Raw genomic sequence first — 14,806 nt, 5'->3', positions numbered from 1 at the left:
TGGATATATTTTAACAAGTATAGAGAAAAATGTAGAGAAATATTTTAGGCTTTTAGCATTTGTTATAGTCCCAATGGAATGGAAAGAAAATAAGACAAAAGGAAAAAAATTACTATGGAATAATGTCCAGAAAAACGTAGAATATAAAATACTAGCTGTAGAATTACTACTAATATGTAGAAATTGAATATAGGGACAAGGACTTAAAGTAACATGAATAAATAAAACATTGTTATGAGTATATGATGAGATTGTAGGAAACTTTATTTTGGATTTCTATTATTTTAATACTGTTTTTTCAATGAAGTAACATTAAAAAAATCATAGAGATTTTAACATCCATGGATCACATCATTTCAAAAAAGATGTTCTTTTGTCCCACTTTGAATTCATGTTATTTTGTTTTATGTACTCCTGTAAGCCACCTGAAATGTTCTCTGTGTCAAAGTGGGATATAAATAAGTAAATAAAGGTATCCTAGCTCTTGCCAGTTTCTTCCCCTTTTTAATCTTTCCTGCACACTGCCAACGTGTTATTACTTAACAATATTAGCGTGTAAAATAAGAATGATAATAATACTTCATAGGATTAGGAGTGGATAAAATTAATTAGTACATGTAAAGCATTTACAATGGTACCTGCTATAAGGTATATATTTACTTAAAGAGTAGCTATTAATAGTTATTATATCATATTTTTTTTCTTGGAAATTTGCTTGATCATGGAAGTTTATAGTGGCATTTCTGTAGGATAAAATCCAAATCCAAGAGCCTGCAAAATCTAGTTCTAAATCAAAGAGTCTAAATAAAAATGCCATTTATAATATCACATGTAGCTACTAAGCTCTTGAAATATGGCTACTCTGAATTGAGATGTTGTTTTGAGAGTAAAATACACACTGAATTTCAAAGTACAAAGTTATGAATGTAAACCATCTCAGTGATTTTTTTTATATGGATTGCATGTCGAAATGATGAAATTTGGATATTTAAGTTAAGTAAAATTTATTAAAATTAATTTCATCTCCTTTTGTTTTTTTAATGTGGTCTCTAGAAACTTTTAAATCACATATATGACTTATATTTTTACTAGATAGAACCACTCAAGATTTTTAAAGCAAAATGCTTTGCTACCTTTTCATCCTGATCTTTGTCCAGTTGGTGTTTTAGATGCAAGGACAGTATACTTAAATTTATTTCTATTAACTTTTATTAAATAAAACTCATTATTTTAAAGTATTCAGATCTTATTAGATCTTAAATCTGTCATCTATCTCTCACAACTTGAGTACATTCATTTAATAAATACTGAGTGCCTTTTGTAGGCACTCTTTTAGGTATGTGAGATATTGGGGTGAATGAGACAACATCAGTTGCCTGTGCCCAAAGACATAGTCTGCTAGGGTGAAACAGCACAAGTAAACAAGATATTGTGGAATTTGATAAATATTACATCTCTGAGGTAATGACATTTAAGCCGATACTTGAAGGATGAGAAGGAGCCAGTCATGTGATTATCTAGGGGAAGAACATTTCAGACAGGGGGAATAGCTATTACAAATGATCTGAATTGGAAAAGTACTAGACATACTGGATGGATACATGTGGCAAACCCTAAGATAGACTCCAATAGTCCCTGCCTTTTGGTATTCAGACTCCCATCTAATCCTTTCTCTTGACTGTTGGCAAGATCTGTGGTCAGTAGACTATAGGAAAGGTGATGGAATGTCACTTCAGTGACTTCATTACAGAAAGTTCTGACTTCCATCTTGCTGGGAGGGCATCTTGCAGAAATCCACATGGCAAAGAACTGAGTGAAGCATTTAGCTAACAACAATTAGTTTGGAATTTAGGCCCTTAGACCAACAACCCTCAAGAAACTGAATTAGACCAACTTTGTAAACTTGAAAACAGATCCTTCCCCATTTGAGCCTTCAGATGAGACCCAGCCCTGGTTGATATCTTGATTACAGCCTTGTGACAGATACTGAAACAGAGGACCCAACTAAGCTATACTTGGACTCCTAACCTACAGAAGCTATGAGATGATAAATGTGTGCTTTAAGCCACTAATTTTGTGGAAATTTGTTATGCAACAGTGAATAACACACCCACACAACTTGATAAATATGCCCGCTATATTTCCTTTGAAGTTATTGATGAAAGTGTTTTACAGAACTGTGCCAAGTCAGAATGCTGATTCACTCCACTAGAAGTCTTTTTTTTTTTTTTTTTTTTTTAGAGAGAGAGAGAGCATGAATGGGGAAGGAGCAGAGAGGGGGAGGGGAGAGAGAGAATCCCAAGCAGATTCCATGCTGTCAGCACACAGCCTGATGCAGGGCTCAATCTCCGGAACCTGAGCCAAAATCAAGAGTTGGACACTTAAACCAATTGACCACCCAAGAGCCCCTGAAGTCATTTCTAAGTTGATATTGATCAATTAGTTAACACTCCCTGAGGCTTATTTGTGCAACAAATGCCATTAATTATGCTTCCATTTTATCTATATTTCCTTATTTTTGTATCATGAAATTTTTTCATCAAAAGCTTTGTCAAAATCCCATATATACTATGGTAATTGTATCCAAAGGGGATAGGGTGAGTCTGGCATGATTTTTTTTATAAATCCATTCTGTTTTAGTGGTTACTTTTAAAAAAAATTGTTTAAAAAGCACACCTTTTGAATAGTTCATTCTAGAATCTTACTTGGGTTCAGTACTGAGATCTTTTTTTATTTTTTTATTTTTTAAGTTTATTTATTTTGAGAGAGAGAGCAAGCAAGCAGGGGAGGGGCAGAGACAGGGGGAGAGAGAGAATCCCAAACAGGCTCTGTGCTGTTAGAGCCTGATGTGGGGCTCGAGCTCATGAACTGTGAGATCATGACCTGAGCTGAAACCAAGAGTCAGACACTTAACTAACGGAGTCACTCAGGCGCCGCAATGCTGAGATCTTTGACTTAGGGTTTGCAGATTCCACCATCCTTTCTCCTTGTAAAAATTAAAAATTGAGTTATCACCAGTTTTCTACAATTCCTAGCAATTTCCCCATTTTTACGCAAACTCAGATTTCATTCAGTGGTTTATTGGGTTAACCTGAAAGTTTCTTTATTCAAGGTTTATTTATTTTTGAGAGAGAGGGAGCACAAGTGGGGAAGGCGCAGAGGTGGGGGGGATAGAGGATCCAAAATAGGCTCTGCATTGACAGCAGCAAGCCTGATGTGGGGCTGGAACTCACAGACTGAAAGATTATGACCTGAGCCGAAGTTGGATGCTCAACCGACTGAGCCACCCAGGCACCCCAGGGTTTTTGTTGTTGTTGTTAATTTAAATTCAAGTTAGCTGGCATATAGTGTGGTATTGGTTTCAAGGGTAGAATTTAGTGATTCATCTTTTACGTATAATACCCAGTGCTCATCCCAACAAGTGCCCTCCTTAATGTCCAACACCCATTTAGCCCATCCCCCCCCCCACCTCATCTCCAGCAATCCTGTTTGTTCTCTGTATTTAAGAATCTCTTATGGCTTGCCTCTGTCTCTGTTTTTTTATCGTACTTTATTTTTCTTTTCCTTTCTGTATGTGCATCTGTTTTGTTTCTTAAATTCCACATATGAGTGAAATCATATGATGCTTGTGTTTCTCTGACTTACCTCGTTTAGCATAATACACTCTAGTTCCCATCCATGTTGTTGCAAATGGCAAGATTTCATTCTTTTTGATTGCTGAATAATATTCCTTTGTGTTTATATAGCACATCTTCTTTATCCATTGATCAGTGGATGTTTGGGCTCTTTTCCATAATTTGGCTATTGTTGATTGTGCTGCTGTAAATATTAGGATGCATGTACCCCTTCGAATCAGCATTTTTGTATCCTTTGGGTAAATACTTAGTAGTGCAATTGCTGAGTTGTGGGATAGTTCTATTTTTATTTATTTTTTTGAGGAATCTTCATACTGTTTTCCAGAGTGGCTGCACCAGTTTGCATTCCCACCAACAGTGCAAAAGGGCTCCCCTTTCTCCACATCCTCACCAATATCTGTTGTTGCATGAGTTGTTAATTTTAGCTATTCTGACAGGTGTGAGGTGGTATCTCATTGTAGTTTTGATTTGTATTTCCCTGAAGATGAGTGACGTTGAGCATCTTTTCATGTGTGTGTTAGCCATCTGGATGTCTTCTTTGGAAACATGTCTATTCATGTCTTCTGCTCATTTCTTCACAGGATTATTTGTTTTTTGGGTGTTGAGTTTGACAAATTCTTTATAAATTTTGGATACTAACACTTTATCCAATATGTCATTTGCAAATATCTTCTTTCATTCCATCTGTTGCCTTTTAGTTTTGTTGATTGTTTCCTTCATTGGGCAGAAGCTTTTTATCTTGATGAGGTCCCAGTAGTTCATTTTTGCTTTTGTTTCCCTTGTCTCAAGAGACACATCTAGTAAGAAGTTTCTGTGGCCAGTTCAAAGCGGTTGCTGCCTGTTTTCTCCTCCAGGATTTTGATGGTTTCCTGTCTTATGTTTAGGTCTTTCATCCATTTTGAATTTATTTTTGTGTATGGTGTAAGAAAGTGGTCCAGTTCCATTCTTCTGCATGTCATTGGCCAGTTTTCCCAGCACCATTTGCTGAAGAGACTGCTTTTTTTTTTCCATTTAACCAGCAAGTTTTATCAGAGTCCTGGAGTATAATTTGTTCAAACCAGGAGTGGTGGATTAATTTAGAGTAGTCAGGTGCTCTCTTATAATCTTTATCGTCAGTTCCCTCTTACAATGTTTGTTTTACACTTTTTGTTCTAAATATTTTTCTTTTCAGTAGGAAAGACAGAAACATGTTATCCGTTAATCATTACACAATGAATTTCAGCAATGGGATATTTACTGTGTCCCTCTAAAATTCGCCTATTTACAATTCATCCTTTTAAAGTATACAATTCAGGGGTGTCTGGGTGGCTCAGTCAGTTGAGTGTCCAACTCTTGATTTTGACTCAGGTCTTGATCTCACGGTTTGTGGGTTTGAACCCCATGTCAGGCTCTGCACTGACAGTGCAGAGCCTGCTTGGGATTCTCTCTCTTCCTCTCTCTTTCTCTGCCCCACCCCCACTCATGTGCGCTCTCTCTCTCTCTCTCTCTCTCTCTCAAAATAAATAAACTTTAAAGTGTACAATTCACTGGGTTTTAGTATATTCATAAAGTGTGCAACCATCACCACTATCTTAATTTTAGAATATTTTTGTCACCCTAAAAAGTCTCGTGCCCATCAGCAGTTGCTTCCCATTTTCTCTCAAATTACCTTCTTAGCCCTAGGCAACTACTAATGTACTTTGTGTCTGTAAATTTGCTTATTTTGGACATTTCATATGAATGGAATCATACAATTTGTGGTCTTTTGTGATTGGCTTCTCTCATTTAGCATAATGTTTTCAAGGTTCATCATGTTGTAGAATGCATCAGTACTTCTTTTTTTTTTTTTTTTTTTTTTAATTTTTTTTTTTTTCAACGTTTTTTATTTATTTTTGGGACAGAGAGAGACAGAGCATGAACGAGGGAGGGGCAGAGAGAGAGGGAGACACAGAATCGGAAACAGGCTCCAGGCTCCGAGCCATCAGCCCAGAGCCCGACGCGGGGCTCGAACTCACGGACCGCGAGATCGTGACCTGGCTGAAGTCGGACGCTTAACCGACTGCGCCACCCAGGCGCCCCTTCATCAGTACTTCTTTTAATTGCTGACTAACATTTCATTATATGGATATACTATATTTTATCCATTTACCAGTTGATGGAACATTTGTGTCGTTTCTACCTTTTGTCTTTTATGAATAATACCATTATGAATATTTGTGTCCAAGTTTTTGTGTGGACATATGTTTAATTTCTCTTGGGTGTATACCTAGATGTAGAACTGAGTTTATACCTAGGAGCTGAGTAATATAGTATATGTTTAACCTTTTGAGGAACAGCCAAAGTGGCTGCCGTACTTTACATTCTCTCCAGCAGTGTATGAGGGTTTCTCTTCCTCCACATTTTCATCAACATTTGCTATTCTCTATCTTTTTTATTATAGCTATCCTGGTAGGTGTGAAATTGCATCTCATTGTGATTTTTTTTTTTCAAGTAGGCTTCACTCCCTGCGTGGAGCCCAACAAGACTTGAACTCATGACCCTGAGATCAAGACCTGAGCTAAGATCAGGAGTCAGACGTTTAACCAGCTGAGCCACCCAGGCACCCCAGCATCTCATTGTGATTTTAATTTTTACTTCTTTTTTTTTTTTTTAAAGTTCTTTTTAATGTTTATTTATTTTTGAGAGAGAGAGAGACAGAATCTGAAGCAGGTTCCAGGCTCTGAGCTGTCAGCACAGAGTCTGATGTGGGGCTCAAACCCACGAACCATGAGATTGTGACCTGAGTCGAAGTCAGATGCTTACCGACTGAGCCACCCAGGTGCCTCTTAATTTGTATTTCCCTGATGGTTTATGGTGTTAATCATCTTTTCATGTGATTTTAGTCATTTTTTTATTTTGGGGGAGAAATGTCTATTTAAAACCTTTACCCTTTTTTAAATTGGGTTGTATTTTTATTATTGAATTGTAGGAGTTGTTTTTTATATTCTCAGTGTAAGTCCCTTATCAGATACGTGCTTTATAAATATTTTTTTTCCCTGTGGATTGTCTTTTCCCTTTCTTGATGGTATCCTTTGAAGCACAAACATTTTAAAACAATTTTAATAAAGACCAAAAGACCAATTTATTATTTCTTTTGTTGCTTATGCATTTGTAGTCATATCTAAGAAGCAATTGCCTAATAAAAGAGCTTCCTCAATGTCACAATAATTTTTTGAAATTATCTTTTCCTGCCTTCTTATTAACCAGGTCTCCGTTAGAATATTGTATGGGTTATGTGAGAACTATGAAGTCAGAATAACTGAATTTGAATATTGGTATTACCACATGATAACTTTGTAACCATTGGGAAGTGACTTCTTTTTTTTTTTTTAGGAGATAAAAGTTCATTGAATACACTGCAAGGAAGTGGCAGGCAGGATAGCAAAGCACAGACTATTGTCAACCTTTTTTTTTTAAGTTTATTTTGTTGGGAGGAGGGGTATAGAAAGAAGGAGAGACTGAATCACAAGCAGGGTCTGCACTATCAGGGCAAAGCCGAATGTGGGGCTTGATCCCATGAAACTTGAGATGATGACCTAAGCCAAAATCAAGAGTCAGACACACAACTGACTGAGCCACCCAGGCACCCCCAAAGGGAAGTGACTTCTTTAAGCCTCAGTTTCTTCATCTGAAAAATAGGAATATTACTCGGGTGCCTGGCTAGCTCATTTGGTAGAGCTTGTGAGTCTTGATCTTGCTGTTGTAAGTTCAAGCCCCACATTGGAAGTAGAGCTTACTAAAAAATTTTTTTTCATGGGACTATTACTTACCTCAAAGGTTGTGTTGAGGATTAAAATGCTTAGCATAGAGGGGCGCCTGGGTGGCTCAGTTGGTTGAATGTTCAATTTCGGCTCAAGTCATGATCTTACAGTTCGTGGGTTCAAGGCCCGCATCAGGCTCTCTGCTCTCAGTGCAAAGCCCGCTTTGAATCATCTGTCCTCCTCTCTTTCTGCCCCTCCCTCTCTCTCTCTCTCTCTCTCTCTAAAAAATAAACATTTGAAAAAAAAAAAATAAAATGCTTAGCATAGAGCCTTACCCATAGAAATTACTTGATAATTGGTAGCTATTAATACTAGAAATCTTTAAATACAGTTTTTTAAACTATATTTAAAATAAAAATATTTTACTAGGTAAGTGTTTTTCTTGACTTTGTAGCCACAGTAATAACTTGCTCATGGTAGAGGTTTAATGAATATCTGTTAATTTGATTTATAAAATGTAGCAGCCCATTACATTAAGTGAGCTGTGATGTATTTTTTTTTTAAATGCTTATTTATTTTGAGAGAGAGTGCATGAAGGTGTGCACACGTGCAATCAAGGTAGGGGTAGAGAGAGAATCCGAAGCAGGCTCCGACACTGGGCTCAGTCCCATGAACTGTGAGATCATGACCTGAGCCAAAATCACCCAAGGCTTCCTGAGCTGTGATATATTTGAACTTACTAAGAAACTAAGTAAAAAGAGAAAACTAAAAATAAGTACCACCCACTTCATTTGTGCTTGGATTAGCCCTTGCAGAAAAGGAAGATGGGAAGATTATATTTCCAAAGACATTTCAAGGGGGAACACTGCTTAATATACAAAAAGCAGGGGGCTAATTTAGAGAGAAAAATGGAAAAGTAAATCCCTGAATGGGAATTTGGTCAGTGGCATAAGACATTTTAGAAGAAATGCCAAAAGAGAAAAATTGTTATGTCAAGAGCAGCAGACTGATTTGGCATGGCTGTTTCCCAAACAATTTGAGATTTGTTCTTGATTGAGACAAGAGTCCTTTGTCTAAAAGCATTCCCTTATCACTTGGTGAGACTGTCATTAGTTCCCTCACCCTTATTAGATAGATGTATGATTAGAGGCCTCAGAACACTCTCTGAGACCTTATGGTAGGGATTTTTGATCCAGAAATTTACTTGTATTTTTTTTTTATTTGTTTATCTAATAATTTAAGCAAAGTGGTTAGAGCGTACCTTCACTTAACAGTTTCCCATCAGAACCTATTTAATGATATCCCTTCTTCTACTCCACACGAGATTCTTAACCTCACTTGAATAAAAGAATCACGTTTTAACTACTGAACCCATGCAAATGACCCAATTTATGTTATCAGTTAATATTTGTAGAACGTATGAAAGTATGGTTAGATGAAATGTAAATGGTTACATAAATGAAATGGTCTTCCTTCTCTGCTTTCTCCGTACTCTAGTCTTTGTCCAAATTTCACCAGTTCTTCCAAATTGGTTCAAACGACAGTGTATTTTTTTATCAGATAATTTGAGATTTTGGTATAAAGGCCATTTTTCCTACTGTATTATAAGCTCCTGGAAGTCTTGGTCTGTCTCTTGTCTTTATAGCTTCTGTAGCATAATGTTTTGCACAGAGTTGATATGTAAATATAAGTATATTAAATGAACCGTGTAATTTAATGTATTTCTGGTGGGAATTTTTGGTATAGAATATTTAAGATGTTACTATTAACTATGAGATATTAACAACAACTTCTCTTCACAGCTTTTCTTGGTATTACTAAAAATTTATTGGTCGCTTCAACATACAGTCTCCCTTTTCTGCCACAGGCTTTTGTCCCTAAACATGGCAAGCTTTAAGCAGATCTCTCTTCTTCCTTATTTTTCTGTCTCTGTTCTGTTCCATTTCTCTCTTGCAGCTCTATTTATCTTTTCATTATGACTCATTCTATTTTTTATCATTCCTGCCTCTTGCCCCTTCTTATAATTCCTAATGCTTTTTAGAACTTTGTTTCCTTGTCACCTGCTCTTTCTATTTTTGTTCTTTCTGCTTGGCTTTCTCCTCCACTTGTCGCCACCTTCTCTCCTTGTCCTCAAGATACAGGGCTGGATTGGGTAGGGAGGAGCCCGGGCTAGGGGTGGAGCCACCAGTTCAGTGTTTAGGGACTCAGAACCTGAGAAGGATCACGCTCGTTAAACATAGCTGGGGCTGAAGTCCCTATGGCCTTCCGGCTGGAGGCTAGCATTCTGGAGGACAGTTGGGACTTGGTAAGCCTAGAAGTTGTCCCTTTCCTTTTTTTGCTTCCCGTTTCTTCCTCCTTGTTTTGTATTTCTCACTCACAGTATCTCTTGACTATTAACTTTTTTCTTCCCATTTTTTATTGCTTACTATTCTATTTTCTCTCTGTGTAGCTGTCCATCAACTCTATTTAGTATTTGTTTGCTTTTCCTATTACCCATTCTTTTCGCACATCTATCTCTTCTCTCTCAAAATTTAACCTTATCTACCTCTTCTCCATTTTGTTCTTTCCTTTGTAGATTTTCTCATCCAGTTCTCTTTACATTTAGTCATTTTGTATCCACTTCTCTATTCTTTTTATTTTACTGGTTCCCAGAGATGGAGCAATAAGAGAGTAAATAAGGAGCCACCCTGCCTTTCCAGGGGCCTTTCTACTCATTCTCAGACCCGTAGGGTATTTTGATAGAGAGCAAACACTGAAGAGTTTGCTCTGCACAGATATTTAATAAACAGTGAAAATGGAGTGAGGTTGAATCTTAAATGTAAAAGACTTAATTTTATTCTCACTTTGTTTTTATTTAGGTTTTCTCTGCAATACAGTGGATACAATTTGTTATGGCTACTCTGAGGTAGGTTTATTTAATCTCATGTACTATAACTTTGTTGTAAGCAAAACTGTAGAATTCTGAAGTTTTCTACTTTTTTCCCCTAGGTATTTGTTTATACTCTTAAGAGAGAAATGCTGTTCTTTACCATGTTGACATTTTCTTAATGTTTTATGTATTTACTTTTTATGAGAGAGAGCTTGCATATGTGTGCATGCAGGGGAGGGGCAGAGAGAGAGTGGGACAGAGGATCCAAAGCGGGCCTACGCTGACAGCAGAGAGACTGACACTGGGCTTGAACTCACGAACTGTGAGATCACAATCTGAGCCAAAGTTGGATGCTCAACCAACTGAGCCCCACAGGTGCCCCACCATGTTGACATTTTCTGATTCATAAGATGTAGCATCAACAACAACAAAAAAAGCAGATTGAGAGAGAACATCTGAAAGTCAAAGGACTTAGGATTGATTTGCAAAGTCAGTAGCAAAGTGCTTGCTTTGGCAGCACATATACTAAGAACTGGAATGAAACAGAAGAGAGTAGCATGGCCCCTACACAAGGATGACACACAAATTCATGAAGCATTTCATATTTTAGAAAAATGTGCAGCTTATTTTGCACCTATTATATATCAATAAAGCTGTAAAAAATTATTAGCAAAAATGAAGGTGCCCCAGTAGTCCTGTTTTAATGATCACCTTCTATCTGTCAGTGTTATAGGTTCAAGTTCACTTATTGCCTCTGCTGTATTCCAGAATATACAGAAATCTCCTGAGGTGAGCAGTCTCTTTTTGTGGTGGATTTGAACTTTTAGTGACTTAGCCTTTGATGTTCGTTTGTTTTTTTGAGAGAGAAAGAGAGACAGAGCGTGAGTTGGGGAGGGGCAGAGAAAGAGGGAGACACAGAACCTGAGGCAGGCTCCAGGCTCTGAGCTGTCAGCACAGAGCCTGATGCGGAGCTGGAACTCACAGACCACAAGATCATGACCTGAGCTGAAGTCTGACGCTTAACCGACTGAGCCATCAAGGCACTCCGGAAGTTAAGACTTTGAAATAAATAAGAGAAATGTCACCTGTAAATAATGGAATAATTCTATGAATTACTTGTAAATTTGTCATTATGATACATTGAGATATTTTACTTTTTTAAAAAGTTTTATTTATTTATTTTGAGAGAGAGAGAGAGCCCCCTGCATGTGCAAGTTGGGGAGGGGCAGAGAGAGAGGGAGAGAAAGAGAGAATTCCAAGCAGGTTCTGCACTGTCAGCATGAACACAGCCCCCAAATTCACAAACTGTGAGATCATGACCTGAGCCAAAATCAGGAGTTAGACGCTCAACCGCCTGAGCCACCCATTGATATTTTAGGCACAGTCAATAGTTTTCCCTTTTCTTCTAAGTAATTGTTTTTAACTGTAACTGACTGTGGAGAGATTGCCTACTAAATGTGCATTTTTTTCTTTGCTATGCATTGATTATTAAAGTTAAGGAAACAGAGTGCTGTTTGAAGCCTATATTAACTCTAAGCACAGTAGGGTCCTGCCAAGAGGTGAGTTTTCTGATATTGATATCTTGGTAAAATTGTTAATGGAGCTAGGAAATAGTTCAGAGACTTTGTTGTACAAAAGATACTAGTTTTGCTGTTCAGGCCTTCTAGGAAATTACGATACATCTTATGTAAAATTATTTGTACCAAAAAGATCAAGTAAAAAATCTTCCTGTTATTGAGGTACAACTGACAAACAAAAAACCTTCCTGATTGAGAGAGGACTAGGAAGAGTGATGTATTTCCTAGCTACAAAAAGATTTTAAGAGGGGCGCCTGGGTGGCTCAGTTGGTTGAGCGTCCGACTTCAGCTCAGGTCATGATCTCACGGTTCGTGAGTTCGAGCCCCGTGTCGGACTCTGTGCTGACAGCTCAGAGCCTGGAGCCTATTTCAGATTCTGTCTCCCTCTCTCTCTGACCCTCCCCCATTCATGCTCTGTCTTTCTCTGTCTCAAAAATGAAAATAAACATTAAAAAAAAAAGATTTTAAGAGAAATGTGAATACTGTTTCTCTACCTAGGCCAAATGGCAGAAAATTAGGCAAAATGTAGTTCAGGACATATATGGGAGAGCTTTTGTATGTGGAAAATGTCAGGTTTTATTGGTCCACTTTAATAATCAAAATAGCTTTGTATGTTGAACACTTTCTGAGTTCTAAGGTGGGTGCTTCACAAACTTTATCTTCTTGGCCCTTACCACTCTCCCATGAGTATAATGGTAATAGCTCCATTTTACCGATGAAGGAATTGAGGCTCAAAGTTATGAAATAATTTGTTCATGTTTCACGGTAAGTAGCAGAACAGAGATTTTCAAAAGTCCCAACTTTTTTTTTTAATGTTTGTTTATTTTTGAGAGAGCATGAGTGGGGGAGGGGCACAGAGAGAGGGGGACAGAGAATCCAAAGCGGACTGCAAGCCCAATGCAGGGTTTGAACTCGTGAACCATGATATCATGACCTGAGCCAAAGTTGGATGCTTAACCAACTGAGCCACCCAGGTGCCCCTCAGAAGCCCAACTCTTAACTACAGTCCCCCTTCAAAGTAAACATTATGTTTATTATTTATTATATTCTAGACAGATATGCAATTTTAAATACATTTTCCATTCAATCCTTAAACCAACTTTGTGAGGTACATATTATTAATCTGATTTTATAGTGAGGAAATGGAATCCTAGTAAGGTTGAGGGACTTTCCTAAGGTCTTATAGCCAGGAAGTTGTTAAAGCCAGAATTTGAGTACAGGATTGCCTTCTTCCAAAGCCTTTCCCCATATATACTTTTTAAACCACTGAAGTATGATACCTAATGAAGATAGAGTTTTAAATTTAAGATGTAGAATGTGACTCTGTAAGTAAAACTAGAAAATGGAAGTCCTGATACTATATTGTCATTGCCTGCCAAAGTAATTTTAGGCCACACATCTTCCCATGATTCAGATTTCCCTAATGTTTGTCTCCTTTGCTGAAATTTGAATTGATATGTGTTTAAATCAATAACGTATTAGTTACATAGTAGAGAGAGCTAAACAGAGATTCTCAGTCTCTGCATTATTGATCTGTTTGGCTGGATGAATATTTTTTATGGGAGGTTGTTCTGCAAATTAGGATGTTTACCAAACTTTACCCACTAGCTAGAAGCTAATCTCCTCCCCCCACCCCTGGGATTGTAAAAACCAAAATATCTTCAAATATTGCCAGATGTCTCCTGGAGGAGGCACAATAGCTCCTGGCTGAGAACCACTGCTCTAAAGGTGACCTCTCACATGATAGTGGGTTGGAGCTTTATAAAGATATGACCTGTAGTTTGGCCTAGGATGTGACCTTTAGTTTCTCTGGCTTTAGTTCTTATACCTTTCACACAACCTGAGCCTAAAGGACTTTAGCAATCACTAGTTCACTGGTTCCCACACATTCTGTTTTCTTGGTGTAGGAAACATTCCAATTTTTCCAGGTTAAGAATGTTAGTCATCTTCCACTGTATTCCTTTATTCTTCACCAAAGAACATTTTTAACAGCATAAAATGAAAGACTAATATGAAAAAGACAAAAATAGTCTATTAAGTTAAAAACAAATATAGTAAACTGGAAAAATCCATGGGGAATCTTTGAGGGAACTAGCTGATAAAACAGTGACTCAGAGAGGCAACCTGAAGAGAGAAGAAAGTGGCCCAGGCCAGCCAATGTTAAAAAACACTCAAGGGGCTCCAGGGTGGCTCAGTTGGTTAGGCGTCCACACAGGCCCAGTGAGGAGCCCAATGCAGGCCTCGAATTCGCTAACCATGAGATCATGACCCAAGCCAAAATCTAGAGTCAGACGCTTAACTGACTGAGCCACCCAGGCACCCAGGCACCCCTAAGGAATATTTTGATATTCTGTTGATTTCACTTGAATAGAAATATTGGGAAGCAGTTTTAGAAGAGCGTTAATAAGAACTGTTTTAAGTCTTTGATCTCACCAGGGAAAGCCTTTCATACAGAGCATTTCCTCCCCTCTTCACCTCTTATCCTGCTCTTGATTTAATTAGGTTCAAATTAGGCATGTTTTCTTAAAAGAGTTTTTGCTTTCATATTTAGGACTATGTCTTATGCTTTTTTGTGTCTTCTGTATTACCACACATTGTGCTGATTGTACTTTTCCTTAAACCATGGGTTACACCGTACTTTTCTTTGTATTTCCTTTGACATGAAACACAGGCAGGGTGAAATTTTTCTTGATTTCAACAATGGGTACTCAGTTAATTTTTGTTGTTTGTGACTGATTTTATCTTCTATTACTAGAACTCATGGTTTTGTAATCATGAGTGAAAATATATAAACCTCTTTTTATCCATTTCCCTGCCAAAGACTTGAGGTATGCTTTAATGGCAAACAGTTCTCTCTATATAAGGCTATTTATTGCATCAATAACCATAAATAAAATTACATTCTTGCTCACAAAAGCCTGTTGGCTGCTTTTCTCTTCCAGAGTTTATTTTGTGTTCAGTTTTAATTTTTTACCCATTAACAGTTATAAACTTGTGGGAGGTCAT

At 37.5% G+C, this 14,806-nt stretch overlaps 1 protein-coding gene and 1 non-coding gene across 10 annotated transcripts in view; both read left to right on the top strand.

Annotated features, from left to right (window-relative positions):
* TMEM116 (transmembrane protein 116) overlaps window positions 1-14,806 on the top strand; it is a 152,287-nt gene that overhangs the window by 8,841 nt on the left and 128,640 nt on the right. For 2 of the 9 annotated variants that reach the window (XM_019467428.2, XM_019467425.2), the window contains exons 1-3: window positions 9,549-9,659; window positions 10,213-10,259; window positions 10,949-11,012. In XM_019467428.2, the coding sequence (XP_019322973.1) occupies window positions 9,612-9,659; window positions 10,213-10,259; window positions 10,949-11,012 (159 nt within the window). In that variant the 5' untranslated portion in view covers window positions 9,549-9,611. Of the gene's footprint in view, window positions 1-9,547; window positions 9,660-10,212; window positions 10,260-10,948; window positions 11,013-14,806 lie in introns of those variants that run through there. The other 7 variants (XM_019467427.2, XM_019467426.2, XM_053902036.1 and 4 more) reach the window with 5 other exon arrangements.
* On the top strand, window positions 10,725-10,832 carry LOC128777185 (U6 spliceosomal RNA). The gene has a single exon (XR_008422371.1). It is a non-coding gene; the product is annotated as a U6 spliceosomal RNA (small nuclear RNA).

This window comes from Panthera pardus, unplaced genomic scaffold, assembly GCF_024362965.1.
Source record: "Panthera pardus isolate Hobbes unplaced genomic scaffold, ASM2436296v1 HiC_scaffold_15, whole genome shotgun sequence".
In the NCBI taxonomy this organism is placed as follows: domain Eukaryota; kingdom Metazoa; phylum Chordata; class Mammalia; order Carnivora; family Felidae; genus Panthera; species Panthera pardus.
This window is presented reverse-complemented; position numbering and strand designations above follow the sequence as displayed.